Consider the following 18,752-nt stretch of genomic DNA (forward strand, 5'->3'; position numbering starts at 1 on the left):
CCCTACATTCTCCGAATTGCTTCTCGGGCAGAGCAAGAAGATGAAAAAACAAACGCTCAATCCACACACACACAACACCCGGAAGGGGGGGGGAGAAAGCTAATCGCGAACAAACGCACCATAAACTGGCAATAAACTTGCCTCCTATCCACCTATCCACACAGCCCCGCAGCCATCGTAGCTACCCCAAGGGCTCGGCACATTATTTTCCCTTTTTCTTGTGTGCATCTGGTGTGCATCGTCGGGCGCGCTGCACACTGCAGTTGGCAGACGGACATTCTGCTTAGACCGACCAAGTGCGCTCGCGTGTGTGTGTGTGTGTGCAATGGAATGGAAACTGAAATGTAGCGTTTGTGCCGTCGAAAGCCTAGAACTGCGAGGAGGAAAACCCGCAGCGTTCCAGAGTTCTACACATCGCCGCGTCGGAAGTGGTCCTCGCGTGACCATCGGCAACCCCCCCGCCCTGCCCATGAGCACACCCGAGACTACTGTTACTGCAAACTCACGGCGCGGAGATTCTAGCCCCGTTCCAGAGCACACGCCTCATTTCAGCCGGCACACACGGCAAACACACAGCGCCGTTGCCTCTTTGCGCTCTCTGTCTCTCTCGCTTCAAAGCTAGACACGAGATCGAGGGAGGCGATAATGATGATGTGAAGCAGTGGCCGCTTCTACCGAATGACGCCACGGTGCAATATGCAACACAGAAACGCATCCCGGGCGTTTAGCAGCGTGCCACGCCGACGCACGATACTATCAGCAGATCAATATTTGTTCGACTTGACTGCGTGCTCTAGAATCGAGGCCAAGACACGACGATGCGTTGTGTGTGCCGTCCGACCCTGCCGTGTTCGCTTTTCACAGCACGATTGCACTCTCTGGTGCTGCTGCTGCTGCAGTGGTTATTTGCATTCTCAAGCGAACAATTATAGTACCAGGTGAGGTGAGGTCGCGCGCGCAGCAATGGCAAACGGTTTGCCCCCCGGATCGCATCTCAAGCTTGCAAGCCGGTCCCGATTACTTTCTTGCCGATTATCCCTTCTCCTTTCCGGTGTGTTTGGTCTCTTTCTAGCAGCTTTCATTTTTCCGATACAAACAAACACAGACATGGGCATGGGCTAAAATAGAATTGAATGAAGCATTATTAAATATTTACATCACGTTCGTTCGGATCCACCCACCTTCCCCGGGGGTGGGGAGGGTGTCCCATCACATCTTCAGGGCAAGAAAAACTGGCCATACAAACACACACTGTATGTGCGGCGGGGCGGCTAATAAATCTTTCAGATGAGTTAATTTTGCTGCCCGCCGGACAGCTTGTCGCCGCACGCCACGGACCGAGGGCACAAACAAAAAAAAAAAAAACGCAGGCTGACAGGATAAAGGAAACCAAGCGGCCAGTTGCTTGCAATCTCGTGTTCAATTAATAAGCTACTCCCAAACCGCCCGGCTGCCTCCGCTCGCTGTCGCTTACGCTTAAACGGTGAGGAGGGACAAGAGAAAAAGCCAATCAGCAGTGGAGCGAACGATAGAAGTAATCCCCCCGTGGCCAGTTCTGCTACAGAAAGGGAAGTTCAGCGGGTTGCAAAGCGGGGGGATTTATATATATAAATCGATGGTGTAATTAATAACGCAAACGAAAACCGACGACACAAAGCTCCCGAAGGACATTCCCACACCACACCACACCGCCTGCCTGTACCTCCTAAAAATAAACCATTTTCCTCAGGTCAAAGTCAACTGTGTGCGTGTGTGTGCAAAAAGGGGGAAATGGGGCTGCTGCTTACCTTCAATGACATTCCAATTTCGCTGATCCGATTTGCCGAGCGTAGACGGGACTGTTTTCCTCGTCTGCGCCCCCGCCACCGGTGTTGAAGTGCTGTGTTGTAGCAGTAGTTGCAGTTTCAGGATCGATTGGAACCTTTCACGAACGGGGTGGACGGGGAATGATTGAAAATGACAAAAGCTTGTGTCCACTGGGACGGGCGCTGCTTCCGCTGCTTTCTCCTTCACAGCACAAAAAGGGAAGCGTGAGCGCACGTCCGATGAAGATGAGGTTTTTCCCTTTCTAAGCCCTTCTTTCTTTAATGCTCTCTTTCCCTCCGTGGCCTTGTGCCCCGACGGTAGATGGTATTTAATTAAGCTCACGCGAAGAAAAACAGCTTGTGTAGCTTCTCTTTTTCTGCTACACATTCAACACACTATTAAAGAGCGATAAAGACACATTCGATCGGGGCCACGAGCAAAGGCGGGTGAATTAGCTCTCCTCCTACAGCACGCTCTCTTTGTTTCTTACTACTACACACGATGCACGATACAGGCGCGGGATTTGTTTTTATCGCTTTACTCACTTAATCACACTTTTTGTCACACTAATCGGAGGCAATTAAACGCGGGAATTACAACGGAAACGTATTTATAATCGAAGAGAGATGAACGGCAAAAACAAATAACGACCGCAAACCCAGGGATCAAATGCGTAGGGCAATATGTAGGGCACCGCCCTGCTTTAAGTGAGATAATTTCCTTGTTTTTTGCTGTTCACTTTGCCACACTCACAGCTTGAAGAAGCCTGGTCGATTTCGCACGCACGTCACCTTCACAGATCAAATGGCAACTTCCCAGACAGCGCCTACTTTTCCCTTTCACACACTCGAGATACGCACCCGTCCGCACAGCAAAAGCCTCCTGTGATGCCAGTGCCCCTTCTCGGGTTGGGGATGTTGGTTAAGGTGTATCTAAAAAGAGAAGAAAAAGCCAGAATTTAAAACAACAATCCAATAAAGTGGATACACACCACGTACACACCCGGGGTACGGGTATCATCATCGTGTCTCGTTCTAGATTAGCGCTTTCGTGGAGACGCCGTCTTGCGTCGTGTGCATGTGTGCTGTGTGCATTCTTCCCTTACCCCCGGGGGGCAGAGGGTGGGGGGCCCGAACTCCAAAACTGCAATCTATCCGCCGGCTGGTTACATCACGCAACACACCAACCCAAGCATCATCGCCGGTACCGCGCGCGCGCGCGTGCGGGTGTGGGTAATATTGCAAAACTTTTGCTAAACTACAATTATATAAACTTTGCCTTCCTTCCTTCAGCACACCAGAGGTAGCCGTCTCCTATGCCACCCCTTGGCAGGCGTATCTGTTTCACTGTGACGAGTGCGCCACCCACACACACACGGCTTCCCGGGAGCGAAACGGTTTTTGTGCGAGCTCGGCTTACCGATCTGCTGCTGCTGCTGCTGCCTCCACAAGGTTGGCCGGGCGGTGTATCTGGCATGGTCGCCTATCTGGTCGCCATCACACCGGGGAAAAGTTGGCCGTGCACGAGCAGAAGCGCATGCACTGCTGTGGGTCTATAAATACAGCAGCAATTTAGAGGTTCAGAACCAGAATGATCGGCAAATAATGTGCCTCGGCTGGCCCGTGCGTGCGTATCGATTAATTGGAAAACCATCCTGTGATCATTGATGGACGCGGAAAAAGGGGTTATTTTTGGGAAGTTTTCGGTGTCTCGAACTTCCCCCGACGAACACAATGAGAAGTTCTGCCGAATCCAATAAGATTTCGATTCATGGTAACGGTATACAATATACGCAAGATTTAATCAGATTCCAATAATGGGGCCTTTTACGATACTAGTCAGCTTTTTTATACGGAGTTTGACAGTTGGCGGCTGAAATCATGTCAACACAGCATGGGTTTATGCCTGGTAGGTCTACTTCTACTAATCTCATGTCTTTTGTTACCAATATTTTCAGATCTTTTGAGGCAGGTACCCAACTTGATGCAATATACACTGACTTTCATGCTGCATTTGATAGTTTGCCCCACTCTTTACTATTAGCTAAACTATCTAAACTTGGTTTTGGTGATGGCATTATTAGCTGGCTGTCCTCATACTTAAGTAATTGATCTTGCAGGGTTAAAACCGGGTCGTACTTATCTGAGGAGTTTTTTTGTACGTCAGGTGTCCCTCAGGGTTGTGTGCTAAGTCCACTTCTGTTTTCTTTGTTCATCAATGATGTCTGTAATGTTTTACCTCCTGATGGTCATCTCCTTTATGCGGATGATATCAAAATCTTTTTACCTGTGTCCTCTTCTTCTGATTGTATGAGTCTTCAGCATTACCTTAATGCATTTGTTCATTGGTGTTCATCCAACTTACTTCGCTTGTGCCCTGATAAATGTTCTGTTATTTCTTTCTCTCACTCTCTTTCTCCTATTTCATTTAACTATACTCTCTCTAACTCGTCTCTCTCTCGTGTTTTGTCCATCCGTGACCTTGGTATTATACTCGACAGTCGTCTTAACTTTAAACTGCAGCTTGATGAGGTTCTACTAAAAGCTAATCGAACTCTTGGGTTTATTTTACGTTTTACCTCTATTTTTAGAGATCAAAGCTTCTTAAGAAACCTTTATTGTGCTCTGGTAAGGCCTCTTCTTGAATATGCTAGCATCATCTGGAATCCTCCTACTATTGATGGCTGTTCGAGAATTGAAAGCATTCAGCGCCTTTTTACCAGGGTTGCTTTTCGTCGTTTGTTCGGTGCTGCCTCACTACCTCCCTATGAAACGCGATTGCAGTTACTCAATCTTCACTCTTTAAGCTTCCGCCGTCAAGTGTCTCAGGCATGTTTTATTGGTGGCTTATTACTTTCTGATACTGATGCTCCTGATTTACTCTCGTCCATCTCGTTGTATGTTCCCTATCGTTCCCTTCGTCCTCGTGATCCTCTGTCAATTGAAACACGTCATACTCTCTATACTTTCAATGATCCTATTCTATCCTGTTTCAGGTTGTTTAACCACTTTTACTATCTCTTTGATTTCGACTCCTCTCTCAACTCTTTCCGTAACCGTATTTTTTCTTCTAATTCTCTTTAATTATTCTTCTAAGTTTCATTAAGTTTTGATAGTCTCTACGCTCTACCTTTGTTTTTTTTTCTTTAATTTTTTTGCTAGGTCTAGACTAGTTTAGTTAGGCTTAGTTTTTCATGAATTATTTTGTTTATTTGTTAGGGTTTATTTAGTTTTAAGTCTGCCTTATTTAGCCTTGATGGCGGATATTGTATTAATAAATGAAATGAAATGAAATGAAACACTCTATACAAAACCACACACAAAACCAGCCTGTGATGTTCAGCCTAGATTATTACAGGCTCAAAGTTAGAAATATAATCGAATACCTGACCTGCTCGAAAAAATGTCAAAATAAGATCATCCCAAGTCCCAACATTTGTTCTAAATGTTTTACCATGATCTGCTCGAATGGTGCTCAAGATACCATGAAATTGTGCATTTCACCTTGATAAAACGTGTTGAAAGCGTCAACGTTTCGTATGTACGTATGTATGACCTACTTCTATTGGATTCTATAGGGCGTCCAAACCCTTTTTTGATTTCATCTGCTTGAATAATTGGCCAAAAAAAATAAGGCAAATTTCATGCGACGTTATGTTTAGAAAATTGGATGCTTGTTCGTATAAAAAGACTATACGATCATTGCTAAGGATGGGAAACGTAATTTCCCAAAGTACAGAGAAGAAAGCAATGAAAAGGACATATCACAGTCGATTTTAAAGGGCTTGTTCTAAAAGTCCCTTAAACTGGCGAAGTTTAAGGGAAGTTTAAGGAGTCAAGCGTCTTGAACTCATTTATCCCAAGGTGTATTAAAGAGAGTGGGTGGTGGAATCTAGAATTAAAGTGTATGTAGAAGAGGTAGTCTCAGACAGGCTTTCTGATAGCTTGACGAATACACAAAACACTCTTGAAATCTTCATTCAGTAGCAAAAGCGATGAAAATCAAACTTCTAGTTACATGCACCTTGAGATAAGCCCACCTGTATATTATACCCACTTTGACAGCTGCTCGAAAACTGCTATACAACAGCTGATAGGCAGAAATTTCAGCCAACGATCTTAAAAGGGAAAGGGGCCCAATAATAAATTTCCCACTGACTTCCAGATATACCACACTCATAATTATGCCCAGATATGTCACAGTTCAGTTCCAAGAATGACTCGCGCTCCAGAACGTTTCTCCCGGAGGCACAATTATGCTTAGCTGCATGGCTTCAAAACTTCACCCATCTTTCGGCGCCCAAAACAAAGCAACAAAATCCGCTCCAACACTCGGTGTATCAACGTCAAGGCTCCAAAATAGGTCAGCCCTTTTGGCGCGTATTACGGTATAATTCGCAGCGTAAACGCGAACCTCTGACACCTTTCGTTTCGCTGACGGTGCGGTGCTGTGCCCCGTGTGTAATAGCTGTGGGGAATGAGTGTCGTCTCGCCATAGTTTTTGGGGTTTGTTATTACAACCAAATGGTGAAAGTTTTGCGCGCGAACAGCAGACAAACCACCGATCGCTCTACCGTCATACGTCGCGTCGGTAGCGAGTTCTCCGTTCTGTCGCGTGGTTAGAGTGTATATTGTTTTCGAATTTCCTAATTTGCATTCCACCCCAAACACTTACAGCAAGAAGGAGGAGGAGAAGGAAATGGTGGCCACGTTCTTCACACCCTTCACAGAGAAATGTGGTGCGGGAATATGGAGCGGCGTGTGCTGGTCCGCCTGCCGGAAGTGCATACATGTGCACATACAGAGGCACAGTTTTCCACACCTCTCCCCAACTGAGGAACTGCATAGTGAGTGTGTAGGGTGAGAGACAGGGACATTCAAATATCGGAGTGGCAGGTTTTCCCTTAAATGCGATCCCCACACTCGCCCGAGCTTTTCCGGACGTGACGCGAATGATTGAGCGTGCCGGAGAGCCGCCACACGCCACACTTGCTTGGGATTGGAATTGGGTGGGTGGGTGGTTTGGTACAGGGTTGCTACAGAAATCGTTTGCCTGATATCACTTAGCAAACGCCCCACTACCGATGCAAATAACTATTCCGAGAGCTCCGGACTCGACTGGCATGCAGCAGCCTCATAAAAGCGCTCAACTGCTTGCAGCGACACACGGAGTGCACAGTAGTACATCGAGAACTTTGAACTTCTGCATGCTGCTCGGATCCTACTCCTCTGTGTGCGGTTTTGCACGGTCCCCGGGTATAATAGATTTGCATTTTCCACCAGCTAACTTTTGCGACAAAGTTCTCCATTGCTGGAGCTTCGTATGATAACCCTTTCCCTAAATGGCTCCACTTTCTGGGTTCCCACACACGCGCCTTCTTCTTGCCTGGCCTTCATCGAGTCCCTTCCGCGCACAGGGCGAAGGTGTAGCAATAGGGTGCAAATTTTAGCACCATTCTGGCAGGCAGCACACAAATCAGCCTTCAGCAGCCGGAGCCGGAGTCAATGGTTTGACATTCGGAAGGCATTAACGGTGACTTAATAGCATGGAGGGGTCCCCTTCCCTCCCCCCATCTACTGGGGGGGGTTGAACTTCAAGAAGGAAGGTTCGTGGATCCGTCGTCGTTGTTGTTGACTTCAAAGTGCTAATTATTGATTCCATGCAAACGGGTCACACCAAGAGCGGATACACTTTATCGATCCAACAAAGCAGCGGAGTGGGGAGATGGGGTAGAAATTAGGAACAGGTTAATGTGTGTGTGTGTGTGTGGATTGAGGGTCGCGTTTTGCTGAAGAGCGACAACATACAACCTTTCATCGCGCGCTAATGGGCTGCGACGAGCTTCCTACTACTCTTAGAGTGCGCCTCCAGTGAGGCTAGAGTGCTTAATGATACCCGATTGGAAGGGGGAGGACGAAACACCTCTCGCGCTAAGGAGATAATCGTAGTCTATCAAATAATTTGTTTGCTAATAATTGAGCTCCTATTATGTCTAGGAGTTTTGTGTCTGTGAGTGAAGTTATAGTCGCCGGGTATTAGGGCCGTGGCACGAGGATCGCGAGTTTTGGAACCGTTTTTGCTTCACGCCAAACCGGCGAGTGCATGCAAGAAGCAGATTGCAGCAACTCATCTAGTAAGGTTCCCATACGGGTGCTGGTTTGATTTTTTTCCTATAAGGAAATAACATGTTCCGTACACAAATTCCTTTTTTGATGTTTACTCATTTTCGTACGGGATTGATTTGTTCCGAATTGGAAATGGCTAGATTGGGTTAGATTCTAGGCACCAAATGACATCATCAAGCCAAAACTATCGGTCCAATAAGACATCGATCTGTCCTCAGCTTTGTTTGATTAGACAAATTAGACGGATTTACAGGGTTTCCCACGATTTATTGGTTGGTTCCCATCAATTTTTGGTGGGTTCCCATATTTTTTTGGTGCGTTTCCACGATTTTTTGGTCGTTTCCCAGAATTTGTTGGTCCAAATGTATTGATATCCAATCGAAAAATACCAAAAAATTATGGAAACGAACCAAAAATCTATTGGATGCGATAAAAAAATCGTGGAAACGCACCAAAAATCATGGGAACCGACCATTAAATGGTGGAAAACCCTGTATTGATTAAAACACCGAGAAGTAGCTTAGATATACAACTTAATTCTACTAAAGCATGCAACATTGAGGTAGTAGTATCTTTAAATCATCTGCATCTTTTTTTTGCATTTTTCTAGAAAATTTCCGAACTTTTTGTTGATGTTTTTCATTCAAATTTGCACACTGTTTCATGCAATCATGGACACAGAGAGTTGATCAATGAGTTCGATTAATTGGCCATTCGGGCCATTGCTTTCTTCAACTTCAATTTATCAACATCTTAGATTGAACGAAGCTGGGATAGTCTTGTAAATGTTTCTAGACATTGGGTCTTTACCGTTGTTACGGCACGTCAATCTATCTATCATAATCCCCCTAATGAAGCCTAATGAGCCTAATGAATCTATCATAATCTAATCTATCTAATCTATTGAATGTAGATCTGATGTACACTGCTTTTGTTCAGGAATCTTCCGAGTTCATGGTCAATATCTGATCCATATTTTGCAAGCTAGAAATGAACTATTGCAAAATACATTGAGTAATTTAACGAAATATTTCGTTTGTAATGCTAAAGTTTTGCATTTTTTTAAAGACAATAGTTGTTTCTAAGTGCGCCAATTCTTAGGAACAAACAAGCTCAAATAGATGGCTACCAAACTGTTCCCGAGCTTATCTACTACAATTTATGATTTCGTGACCATTTCATACAGTGCAAAACAAGCAAACGTGAGCAATTAGTAAGGGAGTTCCAGTGGACTTCAATATTTATGCACGATTTTACAATAAAAATACTTGCCGCGAACGCAACTATTCGCGGTATATAAACAACCACATTTGCCATCCTCTGGCACAGTTCCATTCTGTGGATACAATCGCCTAAAACGAAAAGCCTAAGCCACCCCAAACAAACAAAACAAAAACACCATGGCCAACCTTAGCTTCTTCCTGTTGTTGCTGGTCGCGATCTTTTTGATTTTCTCCGATTGCATGGAGGCAGTTTACGGAGCGGATACATCGGGGGGTGGTGTGGCGAGCGGATTAACGGACAGAACATCGGGGTAAGTTTTTAACACAAACCGAAACATTGAAAATTTACAAGAAAATTCACAATGTGATTTTTTTTTTCAGTGTTTTAGGCGGCACTCGCTAATAGCAAGAAGAGGTGGCCCGGTTAATCCGCCGAAACGAAAAAAAACAAGATACGACCAAAATGGCTAATTCCAATAAATAATATACATTTAATCCTGCACTAATCAAAAACAAACTTCTTCATGTTTTGTGTTTTTTTATTAATTTATTCATACAACATTCGACAGAATTCCTAGATATTACAGCAATCGGAGAGACATCTAACCTATTATTGAGTGTGTCCGGTAGCCTTTACAAGGTTTTAGTAATACAGGGTTTCCCACGATTTATTGGTTGTTTCCCATCAATTTTTGGTTGGTTCCCATATTTTTTTGGTGCGTTCAAACGATTTTTTGGCCGTTTCCCAGAATGTTTGGTTTACTTGTATTGATATCCAATCGGACGATACCAATAAATTATGGGAACGAACCAAAATTATATGGGATACGATAAAAAAAAAATCGTGGGAATGCACCAAAAAATCATGGGACCTGACCAATAAATCGTGGGAAACCCTGTAACAATATAGAAATGTTAAGCGTACAATTACCAAACAAAATGAACCAGGTGTAATTTTAAACTATGTAACTTAATTCTAATTAAGTATATCTTAATAAGAATGAATGCAGTACTTAGAAATATCTGCCTCTTTTTACTGGTTCCTCCAATTTGAATGGATTGTTTTGGATGAAATGCGGATAAGAATTGAAAGATACGGGAAAATAAAATAATTTTCACTTTTTCGTAGCAATTTATGTCCTTTTGTTAATGCTTCTCACTGTACATTTTTCCATGGAATCATGAACATGGATTTAATCAATTATTTCTATTAATTTTTCAACCATCTTTGATGGAACAAAGCTGAGATAGCTTTAGAAATGTATCAAATACTGATTTAACTGGAAATCTTGGGCTGTATCATTGCAGCACGGCCTTACTGGAATGGAAATTGACTAATGAAATGAGGTTAAAATCATATCTGATCACTGAAGAAACCTAGTAAAACGTGTTCTCTATTTAATGAGGCATTTTCGTTAGCAAAACTTCCAAATTCATGATCATATTTGGTTAAAAAATGGTTATTTTATAAATCAGAAATGATTGCTATTGTTTTTTCTACATTTTTTTAGAAAATAAGGGCAAAAGCGCCACTATAAGGTTGCGTTTGCACCTTTAACAACGAGGGTGAGCATGTAACAGTTGTTAACAGGGTTTTTCGGGGAATTCTCATAGTTTTGGGACACTATTTCTTGCGTGAAGTGGACTGTGGGGCATCCTTTTTAGAATCCAATTGGAATTCCAATGAGTCTGTCCGAAAAGGATGCCGTAGAGTCCAATTTCCGTCGTATAAAGTCATATAAAGTAAGCAAGTGTCAAGAAAGTGTCCTAAATTTTTCAAAACCCCTGTAAGATGACTTGTGCAACAGTAGTTCTTGGGAAAAAAAAATATTAATCTAATGCGTGGACTACAAAATGGGATAGAAGAAATTAGGAAAATATTAGGTTTTGAAAATTCTTAACATTTTCAAAAAACAATTCAGGCAATCGAATAATGAATTTAAACAAAATTATTGACTAAGACTGCTGAGTAGTACCAAAAAATCTGGAACAAATCGTTTCCACATCATTTAGTCCAACTAGACAGACACTAGACTGTTCCCGGGTAAACTACTATAAAACACTCGTTCCATATCTACTACTTTGTACGATATATGAGCTCTATATGATTTCGTGACTATCACAAACGTGAGCAATTAGTAAAGGAGTTCCGACATCAATATTTCGCACGACTTTACAATAAAAATGCTACCCCAAGCGCAACTGCTCCGGGTATAAAAGCAACCACAATTGACATCCTCTGGCATAGTTCCGTTCTGGGGACACAATCGTAAAGCAACAAGCCAAACCCAATTACCCAAAAATCATGGCCAACCTTAGCTTCTTCCTGTTGCTGCTGATTGCCATCTTTCTGATTTGCTCCGAGTGCATGCAGAGCGTCCACGGATCAGATACATCGGACACAATAACGAACGGATTAGTTGACAGAGCAGCAGAGTAAGTTTTGAATAACAACAAAAAACCTAAATTGCAATTTAAAAATAAAATAATCACATCCTAATTCATTTTGGCAGGGCTGTAACCGGCAAATCCTAGTTGCACGAAGCGATGGCCCGGGTAGTCCGGCGAACCCAAAACGAAATATGACAAAGATGATCGGTTCCAATAAAAAAATATACATTTAATCCTGCACTAATGAAAAACAAACTTGTGTATGTGTATTTGTGCTTAATGTTGCCAATTTTCTTAAATCTCAATCGAGGATGATCGCAGCTTACCTATGCGTGCCGTTGATTTTTGTTGTAAAATCCAGAAATATTAACAAACAAAAACACAGTTTTTTACTAGTTTTGCAAACTCTGCAGTAGAAACGACGACACACACGGAAGCACTAAGCAGCACTAAATGAGCTGTAACAACTTCCAGAACGAATACAGAACACACACGACACTAATGAAACGTATCACCCACGTAAGGCCACACCACAACACATGCCACGCGCCAACCGCAGATAGCAGCAACGGAGAAGTGGAATTAGAACTTGCCTTTTCCTAGCTGATCTTATATTTGTCACACCGATGCACACACCACAGATAACACACACTGTGCGTGTGTGTGTTTGTTTCAAAACAATGAATCACCTGGTCTTAATCACACCCAACAAGCCCACCTGGTTCTAGGTGGGTGGATCACGCAACAGCTGATCGATCGTTTTTCCCCTTTCGAGCGCTCAGCTCGAATCGGCGGCACGCGTGTGATCGATTTTTAAAAATATATCTATTTCCACCCCTCACTAACACACACACTCGGTACAACCGACGGACGGAAAACAATCGTGTTGATTTTCCTTCCACAGCCGATCACGATTCGCACGAGACTGCAAGCGCGCGCCCGGGGGGATCGGAAATATAAACATCATTAAACCAATTCAAGCACTATCGCTACCACCACCACCCGATGCGCTACCAAAGCCAAACGGTAACCACTGACGGGCGAAGAAACCCTCCCATTATCCACTCTACTTGCCAGGTAAGTGCATCCGAAGCAGGTGGAGGAAAAAAAGGGCACGCGGTTGAACGGCACCAGACACGCGTGTATTGCCTACGATCGGGCGCGCGCATCTCGCAGCGCTACTTCTTTCCTCCCTCCCCGTTTTGGACCATATACGTGTGTGAGTGTGTGTTGACGATGGAGGTGCGGAACGGCACACGCCACCACCGCCCGTATGCGTTCACTTTCCCATCTGTCTCTCTCTCGCTCTTGCTCCGCAACCACAACTAACCGGCTGGCTGGCCGCCTTTTTCGTGTCGATTTTCCACGTGTTACTGAACTCGAAGATGCACCCTGCAATGCGTACAACACACACACACCCTTCCCAAGGTCTCTCGCAACAAGCCCAATGGAATGGAGTCAAGAACTGGATGGTCCGTAAAACGAGGAACAGTCCAAATAGAACTCGCTGGGACTCTCTTTTAGAGCAAAAAAAACGGTTTCAATGTGATGGGCTTACCAACCAAGGAACCTGTCTTCCGCCTCCTTTTGGACACTGTATCCGGAGCAAATACTCGCTTAGATAACCGGGCGCGCAGGGCCAAACCGCGCTAACCACAAAACAACCGGTATCGATGGAATTTCGCATCTGGACGCGTCTAAAGCCGGGCGCTCGTCATCATCTCACCTAGATTTTTGCGACCACTTGTCGGGGACTTGTTGTGCAATCACATCGGAGCACGAAAGCACACGGAGAGAAGTGTAGCACTTTGTCGCCCTGTACGGTACGTACAGCCGTCGGGATGGTCCGGTAAACAGAAAAACACAAGAACCACAACCTGTGGCTTGGTTTGGTGGCACCGATATAGGTACAATTTTTATCTTCACCTGGTAGTTGCATGATAACGGACCACGCAGTGGTGTCAATGAAGCTGCTGCTGCTTCTTGATAAGAATTTCTCTTACTCTAGGCCGCAGATGCAACAAAAAGGCTTCAGGAAGGTTCAACCGGTACGATAAGAACACGCAAGATACATCTAGTAGGCGAATTTTATGTTTTATGGTGTTAATGTCAATACAGTGCACTTGCTGGAGCGAGATCTTCTTGGTGTTGGAGACTGTTGGCGATGATGTCACCTGTTACATACAATGATGCATAGAACGGTACAATTAGTGGGTAATAAATAGCAGCATATCGGTCTTGACAAGTTCAGTTGCAATTTTGTTCTGACTAGTTCATTTAGTCTGGTTACAGGGCTTCTCAAACTTATTCGGTTAACTCTAGGGAGCGCCCAACAGGTTTTTTATTTATAATATACAACGCAGTTACCAGTCTCATCAATCCCAGGAGGGACGTCAAGAGAAACTGGTTCAGTTACTGGAAACCGATCACAAGCATATACACCTCTCAAAATTGGCCCCGATCCTACACGGATCCTGGTACTGATCCCAAATCCATCATGTTTCTAGAACAGATCTTGACCCCATGCAGGTGCTGAAACTGAGATTGAGCCCATAAAGATCCTGGATTCGATGCTGAACTCTTACCGGTCCTGAAACCGTCAACGAACCCATACAGAACATATCCTGGCCCCATTCTGATCCAGGAACTGATCTTGGACACATACAGGTCCAGGAACATAAAAAATGGATTCGATCCCCGATCCATATCAGTTCCTGTATCTGATACTGAACCCGTACCGGTCGGTGTTCCCGATGCCATGATGTTCCTGTAACTAATATTGACTTTCGAACTTTCGAACGATTCTAGAACTGTACCTAGCCTTGCCTCTGACAAGGAAGGAACCAGCTCCGAAGTTGCAGCTCCGAAACCGATCTAATACCTGCTCCAAACCATAAACCATTCACAGCAGTTTTTTGACAAGTTCCACATAAAAATTTCGCCATCCAAGCCAGAAAGAAACAAATGTATTGCGCGTTACTCCTAACCTTAATTACATTGCTAATTTGGTTCACGATCACAATCGATTTACACGTATTTTGAAGGGTTCTGATACTTTTGGGGCTCTCTTTCTAGGCTATTTTGCACTGGAAGTCATAATTTTAGCGCGCTGAAGCCTTCATTGGATTTTGTGTCACGGGAAGTGCATGGTACCCTTATTGGAGAGGCTAAAGCGGAATCCAATTGGAATTCTACAGCGCTTTTCTGGTGGAGATGTCGTGACTTTTGAGATTGTCGTAGATCACTGTGAGACACCATCAAACAATACCAAACAAAGCGTTTCTTTTTGGGAAGATACTGGACCATAATCAGCAGCGTTCTATCTGCAGGACCTCACACCCTCAAAGGCAGGGAGTAAGAGTGAATGGTTCAAACCACGTATGAACCGATCCTTCTATACGCAGGACTGACTATCATATTATGAGTTTATGCGTGATTAGAATGCCACATAGAAGCAAGCATAACATACGATAGATAATATAACGCCAAAAATAAGCTTTCTCAATTTAAATCTCCATTACCCCAAAGGAGTATGATGTCTGTAGAGTCAGTAGATTAGATATTGTTCGATTTGCATAGCCCCACGCACCGTCCGTCGTCAGACTTTCTTTAACTTCTCACTGGATCGATAATGTTGCCGATCTCTTCCCCCCTAACAAATCCTCGACCATCGCAACAGATGGTTAAAATCCCACCATAAGCACCAAAAAGGCAAAACTTTCGGTTAACTATTACCATCCACAAACACACACGAGGTGCAACACTTTTCCTTTTGTTTTCTACCACATTAACCATTGTTTCCCGCTGTGCCGCCATTCGTTTTGCTTCCCCTCCTTTGCTGCTTGGCCAGTGGCGGAAGCAACGGCGGCAACGGTGCATATGTAGCCGGTGCTTTTTGGAGGTCATGTACCGGAGGAATGCGCTACCGAGAGGAAAGCAACGGTTATCGCGGGGTGCATGTGCGTGATTGAATTTGAATCGCCAGCAAAACCGGCAGCAGCATAGAAAGCAACCCTCCACTCGCGATGGGAAGTCGGAGTCCATCGAACGGCAGCACCGCTGCGGGTGCGTTCGTTCAGGCCATCAGTGTCATGACGCATGGATTATGCGAAAGAAGGGGAACCGAACGAAGCACGTGTATATTGGTACGCACGGCGTAGCCCACACCCTCCATCCCCTCTCCTCATGGTCACGGGCGTAGTGGTGTGTTTCACCACTTTCCTTACCAATAAAACCGTAATCAACAAAACGGTTTTATCTTTGCATCCAAATCGATCGTTGGTGAGCAACGATGGTTGGGAGGGCACGGGTAAGAAAACCACCCACCAGGCAGGCGGGGCGGGTCCATTTCCGACAGCACGAGAAGGACCTGGTACGGGAGCTCAAAGGAAAAGAATAACTCCAAATCGGTAACCGGAGCCGGGCTTCGTAAAAGCCCACCATCATCGAGCCATTGCTTTCTTTACCTTCGCGCCCGTCTCTTTCGGCTGTTTCTGTCGCTGTTTCTGACATTCGCTTTCACGCTACTTCCGGCGCCCCGGCTCCGGCCTTCTTCGTTCTTGAGCAACCACGGTGTGTGCGTGTGCCATTAGAAGGGAAGATAAATGGACAACCGCAACGAAACGGAACGCTGCTCGGGAGACCTCGCTCTTAGGACAGGGCCCCGTGTTTACGTAATCCATTGGTGACGACGGTGTCCTATTCTATTTATAGCCCCATATCCGGTCTCTCTCTCTCCCCCGGCCGAAACCGGAAACGCGGTTTGCGTACGCACCATGCTGCTAATGGAGAAAGGTGAACAGATTCGTTAGATATGCCAGTTTTGTTTACGTCCCACACAGGAAAGGATTCAACTTGCTGGGCTGGTGGGAAAGCTTCCTGCCAGGGGAAAAGCTCTCCAGCTACAAAAGGACATGGGGATAAGGAGGAAAACTACCTGTAATTTCTTGTTGTTTACTGCCAAAACCACCCAGCTAGTGAAACATTTACACCGTTTTACTTTTGACACTCACAATATTTACATTCCGATGCAATCGTATACACACACACACGCGCACGCACACACAAGAACCGGCAAGGACGATTTCCCACGACGCGAAGCTTCGATGCATCGTTTCCGGCGATGCTTTTGCAAGTTTTCCACGGCCTACCACCACCTGTTTCGCACGACGGACCAAGCACAGAGCTTTCGAATGTCAACAAAGGCCGCGAAAGCTTCTTCGAACGCAAAACGGCCGATCATTTTAAAAACTACTAAAAAAAACTAACTAAAACTGTTTAATTTTTAATTGTAATTACCAAAAGACACAAAGCGGCCACATTTTTCACACGAGGCTTTCTTTCGGTGTTTGTTTTTGAAAAATCAAGAAAATTTCCAACGCTCAAGATAATCTTGCAGTTGCCAGAACCCGTTCTTGCAGTTCAGCTGTCAAACCGCGGAACAGCTGTCAAATGCGGCTGTCGCACATTTCTTCCTTCTCTCTTTCTTTCGCCGCCATTTGTCAATCGTTGTTGTCGGTCCAGAAATCCTCTGACTAAAAGTGAGTTTTTTACCCTGTAAAATTGCTGCAAATAGCGAAAATTGTGCCGAAATCGCTTTCTAACGCCTTTTCTCTTCCGTAGCAATCCAAAATGGAGAACGATGCTGGAGAGTTTGTTGATCTGTACTGCCCCCGCAAGTGGTAAGTTTCGCATGCACGGGCGAATGGGGCCCCTGTGTGCTCGCTACAGATGGTGCACACACGCACACACCCATCGTAAACACGTGTCGGGAACAGGGATCAGCCAAGGATAGCAAAGATCCCGTTCGTTACATCCTTTTCTGAAGCACTTTGCCTGAAAAACCGTATAAAATCCGTGTTTAGTGGGGTGTGATTGCCGTGTGATCCATCATCCAGCAGTGAGCCCGGATTTTGTTTACGTGCCTAACCTCACTTTTCGTTCTCTGATCGTGTTGCGATTCTGCAGCTCTTCGAGCAACCGCATCATCCACGCCAAGGATCATGCCTCCATCCAGATCAACATCGTCGACGTAGACCCGGAGACTGGCCGCATGCTGGACACGTCCAAGGTGTACGCCATCTGCGGTGAGATCCGCCGTATGGGCGAATCGGACGATTGCATCGTTCGTCTGGCCAAGAAGGACGGTATCCTGTCCAAGTAAGTTTATATCCCTTTTTGGCCTTTCTATTTTGGAAGTTGTGGATTAGTACTGATTATGGTAATATTATTTCTTCTTTCAGGAACTATTAAAATACATAATATGTTGTATTTGGTGGGGCATGTGAATAAAATTCCGTAAAAATCTTAAATCTGTGGTGTGTGTGTGTGTGTGTGGAATGATTTCATTTCGTTTCTGGTGCGATGACAAATGCTGTACAACTTAGATGAGTTATTTGTGGTTTATTAGACGAGTTTTATCTTTCCTGCGAATAAGGAATGATCTTCGCATGCAAAACGGTTGGTTGTTTAGTGTTTAGAGTTTTCGAGCATCTCTGCTTCATTCGTCTCTCCGTGCAAAATTATCTTGAAAAAAAAAACGGTCAGCTGCTAACAAACGCTTCTTCGCACTGAAATATCTATAAACGACCTCTCCTTAACAAATAGCTTGATTATCCATTGCTGGATGCTGATTGTTTATCGAAGTTTCAAACCTATAATGACGAACATCACGATTGCAAGAGATGGTTAAATACCTAAATCTATCATTTCAAAAATGAAAATTACAACTGTCATTTGAACTCTCGTCCTGGGTATTGATTGAGTTGATTGAATGTTCATTAGAGATTAATTTTGTTTTATTGTATGAGAAACAATGGTGAACATATATTGCTTATTTCACACCTTATCAGAGTCTCTCTTATGCTATTTCCTTTCGAGTCCTCAGGCTTCTAAATAATAAAAAAAAACAACAACATAAACCTCATGGTCCTCAATCGATCATATTGTCCGTTATTGTTAACGGTCACTTAATAAATGATTTCAAATTAAATAACAATTAATTCAACGGATTGGTTAATAAATATTTTTAATGTTTAGAATAAACAACCAAACTTACAGATGTACCCAATATGTTCTCTACCAGAATGACATGTATACATCAAAATTGCGCCCGTAATTGCATATGTGTACGTGACATGACCCTAATGGGATGTGCATTAGATAAACAAACCATTAAGCAATTTACGATTAATTATTGCTGGCCCCA

At 44.3% G+C, this 18,752-nt stretch overlaps 2 protein-coding genes and 2 long non-coding RNA genes across 6 annotated transcripts in view; 3 read left to right on the plus strand and 1 right to left on the minus strand.

The window, feature by feature from the left end:
* Positions 1–16,803, minus strand: part of LOC1269227 (ankyrin repeat domain-containing protein 29) — a 238,270-nt gene extending 221,467 nt beyond the window's left edge. Inside the window, exons 1-2 of one of the 2 annotated variants that reach the window (XM_061659119.1) lie at positions 16,482–16,803; positions 1,788–2,738 (exon numbers count right to left, since the gene is read on the minus strand). In XM_061659119.1, coding sequence (XP_061515103.1) covers positions 1,788–1,799 — 12 coding nt within the window. In that variant the 5' untranslated portion in view covers positions 1,800–2,738; positions 16,482–16,803. Of the gene's footprint in view, positions 1–1,787; positions 2,739–11,871; positions 12,468–16,481 lie in introns of those variants that run through there. The other variant, XM_061659118.1, reaches the window with a different exon arrangement.
* LOC1269229 (uncharacterized) lies at positions 9,218–9,671 on the plus strand. The gene is made up of 2 exons (XR_009766116.1): positions 9,218–9,465; positions 9,536–9,671. It is a non-coding gene; the product is annotated as an uncharacterized LOC1269229 (long non-coding RNA).
* On the plus strand, positions 11,263–11,800 carry LOC133393582 (uncharacterized). Its single transcript, XR_009766265.1, has 2 exons — positions 11,263–11,590; positions 11,668–11,800. It is a non-coding gene; the product is annotated as an uncharacterized LOC133393582 (long non-coding RNA).
* A 142-nt stretch (positions 16,804–16,945) lies between the features above and the next one.
* Positions 16,946–17,856, plus strand: LOC1269220 (small ribosomal subunit protein eS21). 2 transcript variants are annotated; one of them, XM_307843.5, is made up of 4 exons: positions 16,948–17,085; positions 17,168–17,226; positions 17,513–17,704; positions 17,788–17,856. In XM_307843.5, exons 2-4 carry the CDS (start codon positions 17,177–17,179, stop codon positions 17,795–17,797), a joined length of 252 nt encoding a protein of 83 aa, XP_307843.4. In that variant the 5' UTR covers positions 16,948–17,085; positions 17,168–17,176; the 3' UTR covers positions 17,798–17,856. The 2 variants fall into 2 exon arrangements, with proteins under 2 accessions (XP_061515105.1, XP_307843.4); XM_061659121.1 differs by lacking the exon at positions 17,788–17,856 and having other exon boundaries at positions 16,946–17,085; positions 17,513–17,708.
* Positions 17,857–18,752: the final 896 nt, after the last annotated feature.

The sequence above is a fragment of the Anopheles gambiae genome, chromosome 3 (assembly GCF_943734735.2).
Source record: "Anopheles gambiae chromosome 3, idAnoGambNW_F1_1, whole genome shotgun sequence".
Lineage (NCBI taxonomy): Eukaryota > Metazoa > Arthropoda > Insecta > Diptera > Culicidae > Anopheles > Anopheles gambiae.

Excerpts from the sequence above, each read along its gene's own strand:
- LOC1269220 (XM_307843.5), top strand. The coding sequence starts at position 17,177 with ATGGAGAACGATGCTGGAGAGTTTGTTGATCTGTACTGCCCCCGCAAG. Across the intron at positions 17,227-17,512 it reads CTGTACTGCCCCCGCAAGTG|CTCTTCGAGCAACCGCATCA; the intron begins GTAAGTTTCGCA and ends GCGATTCTGCAG.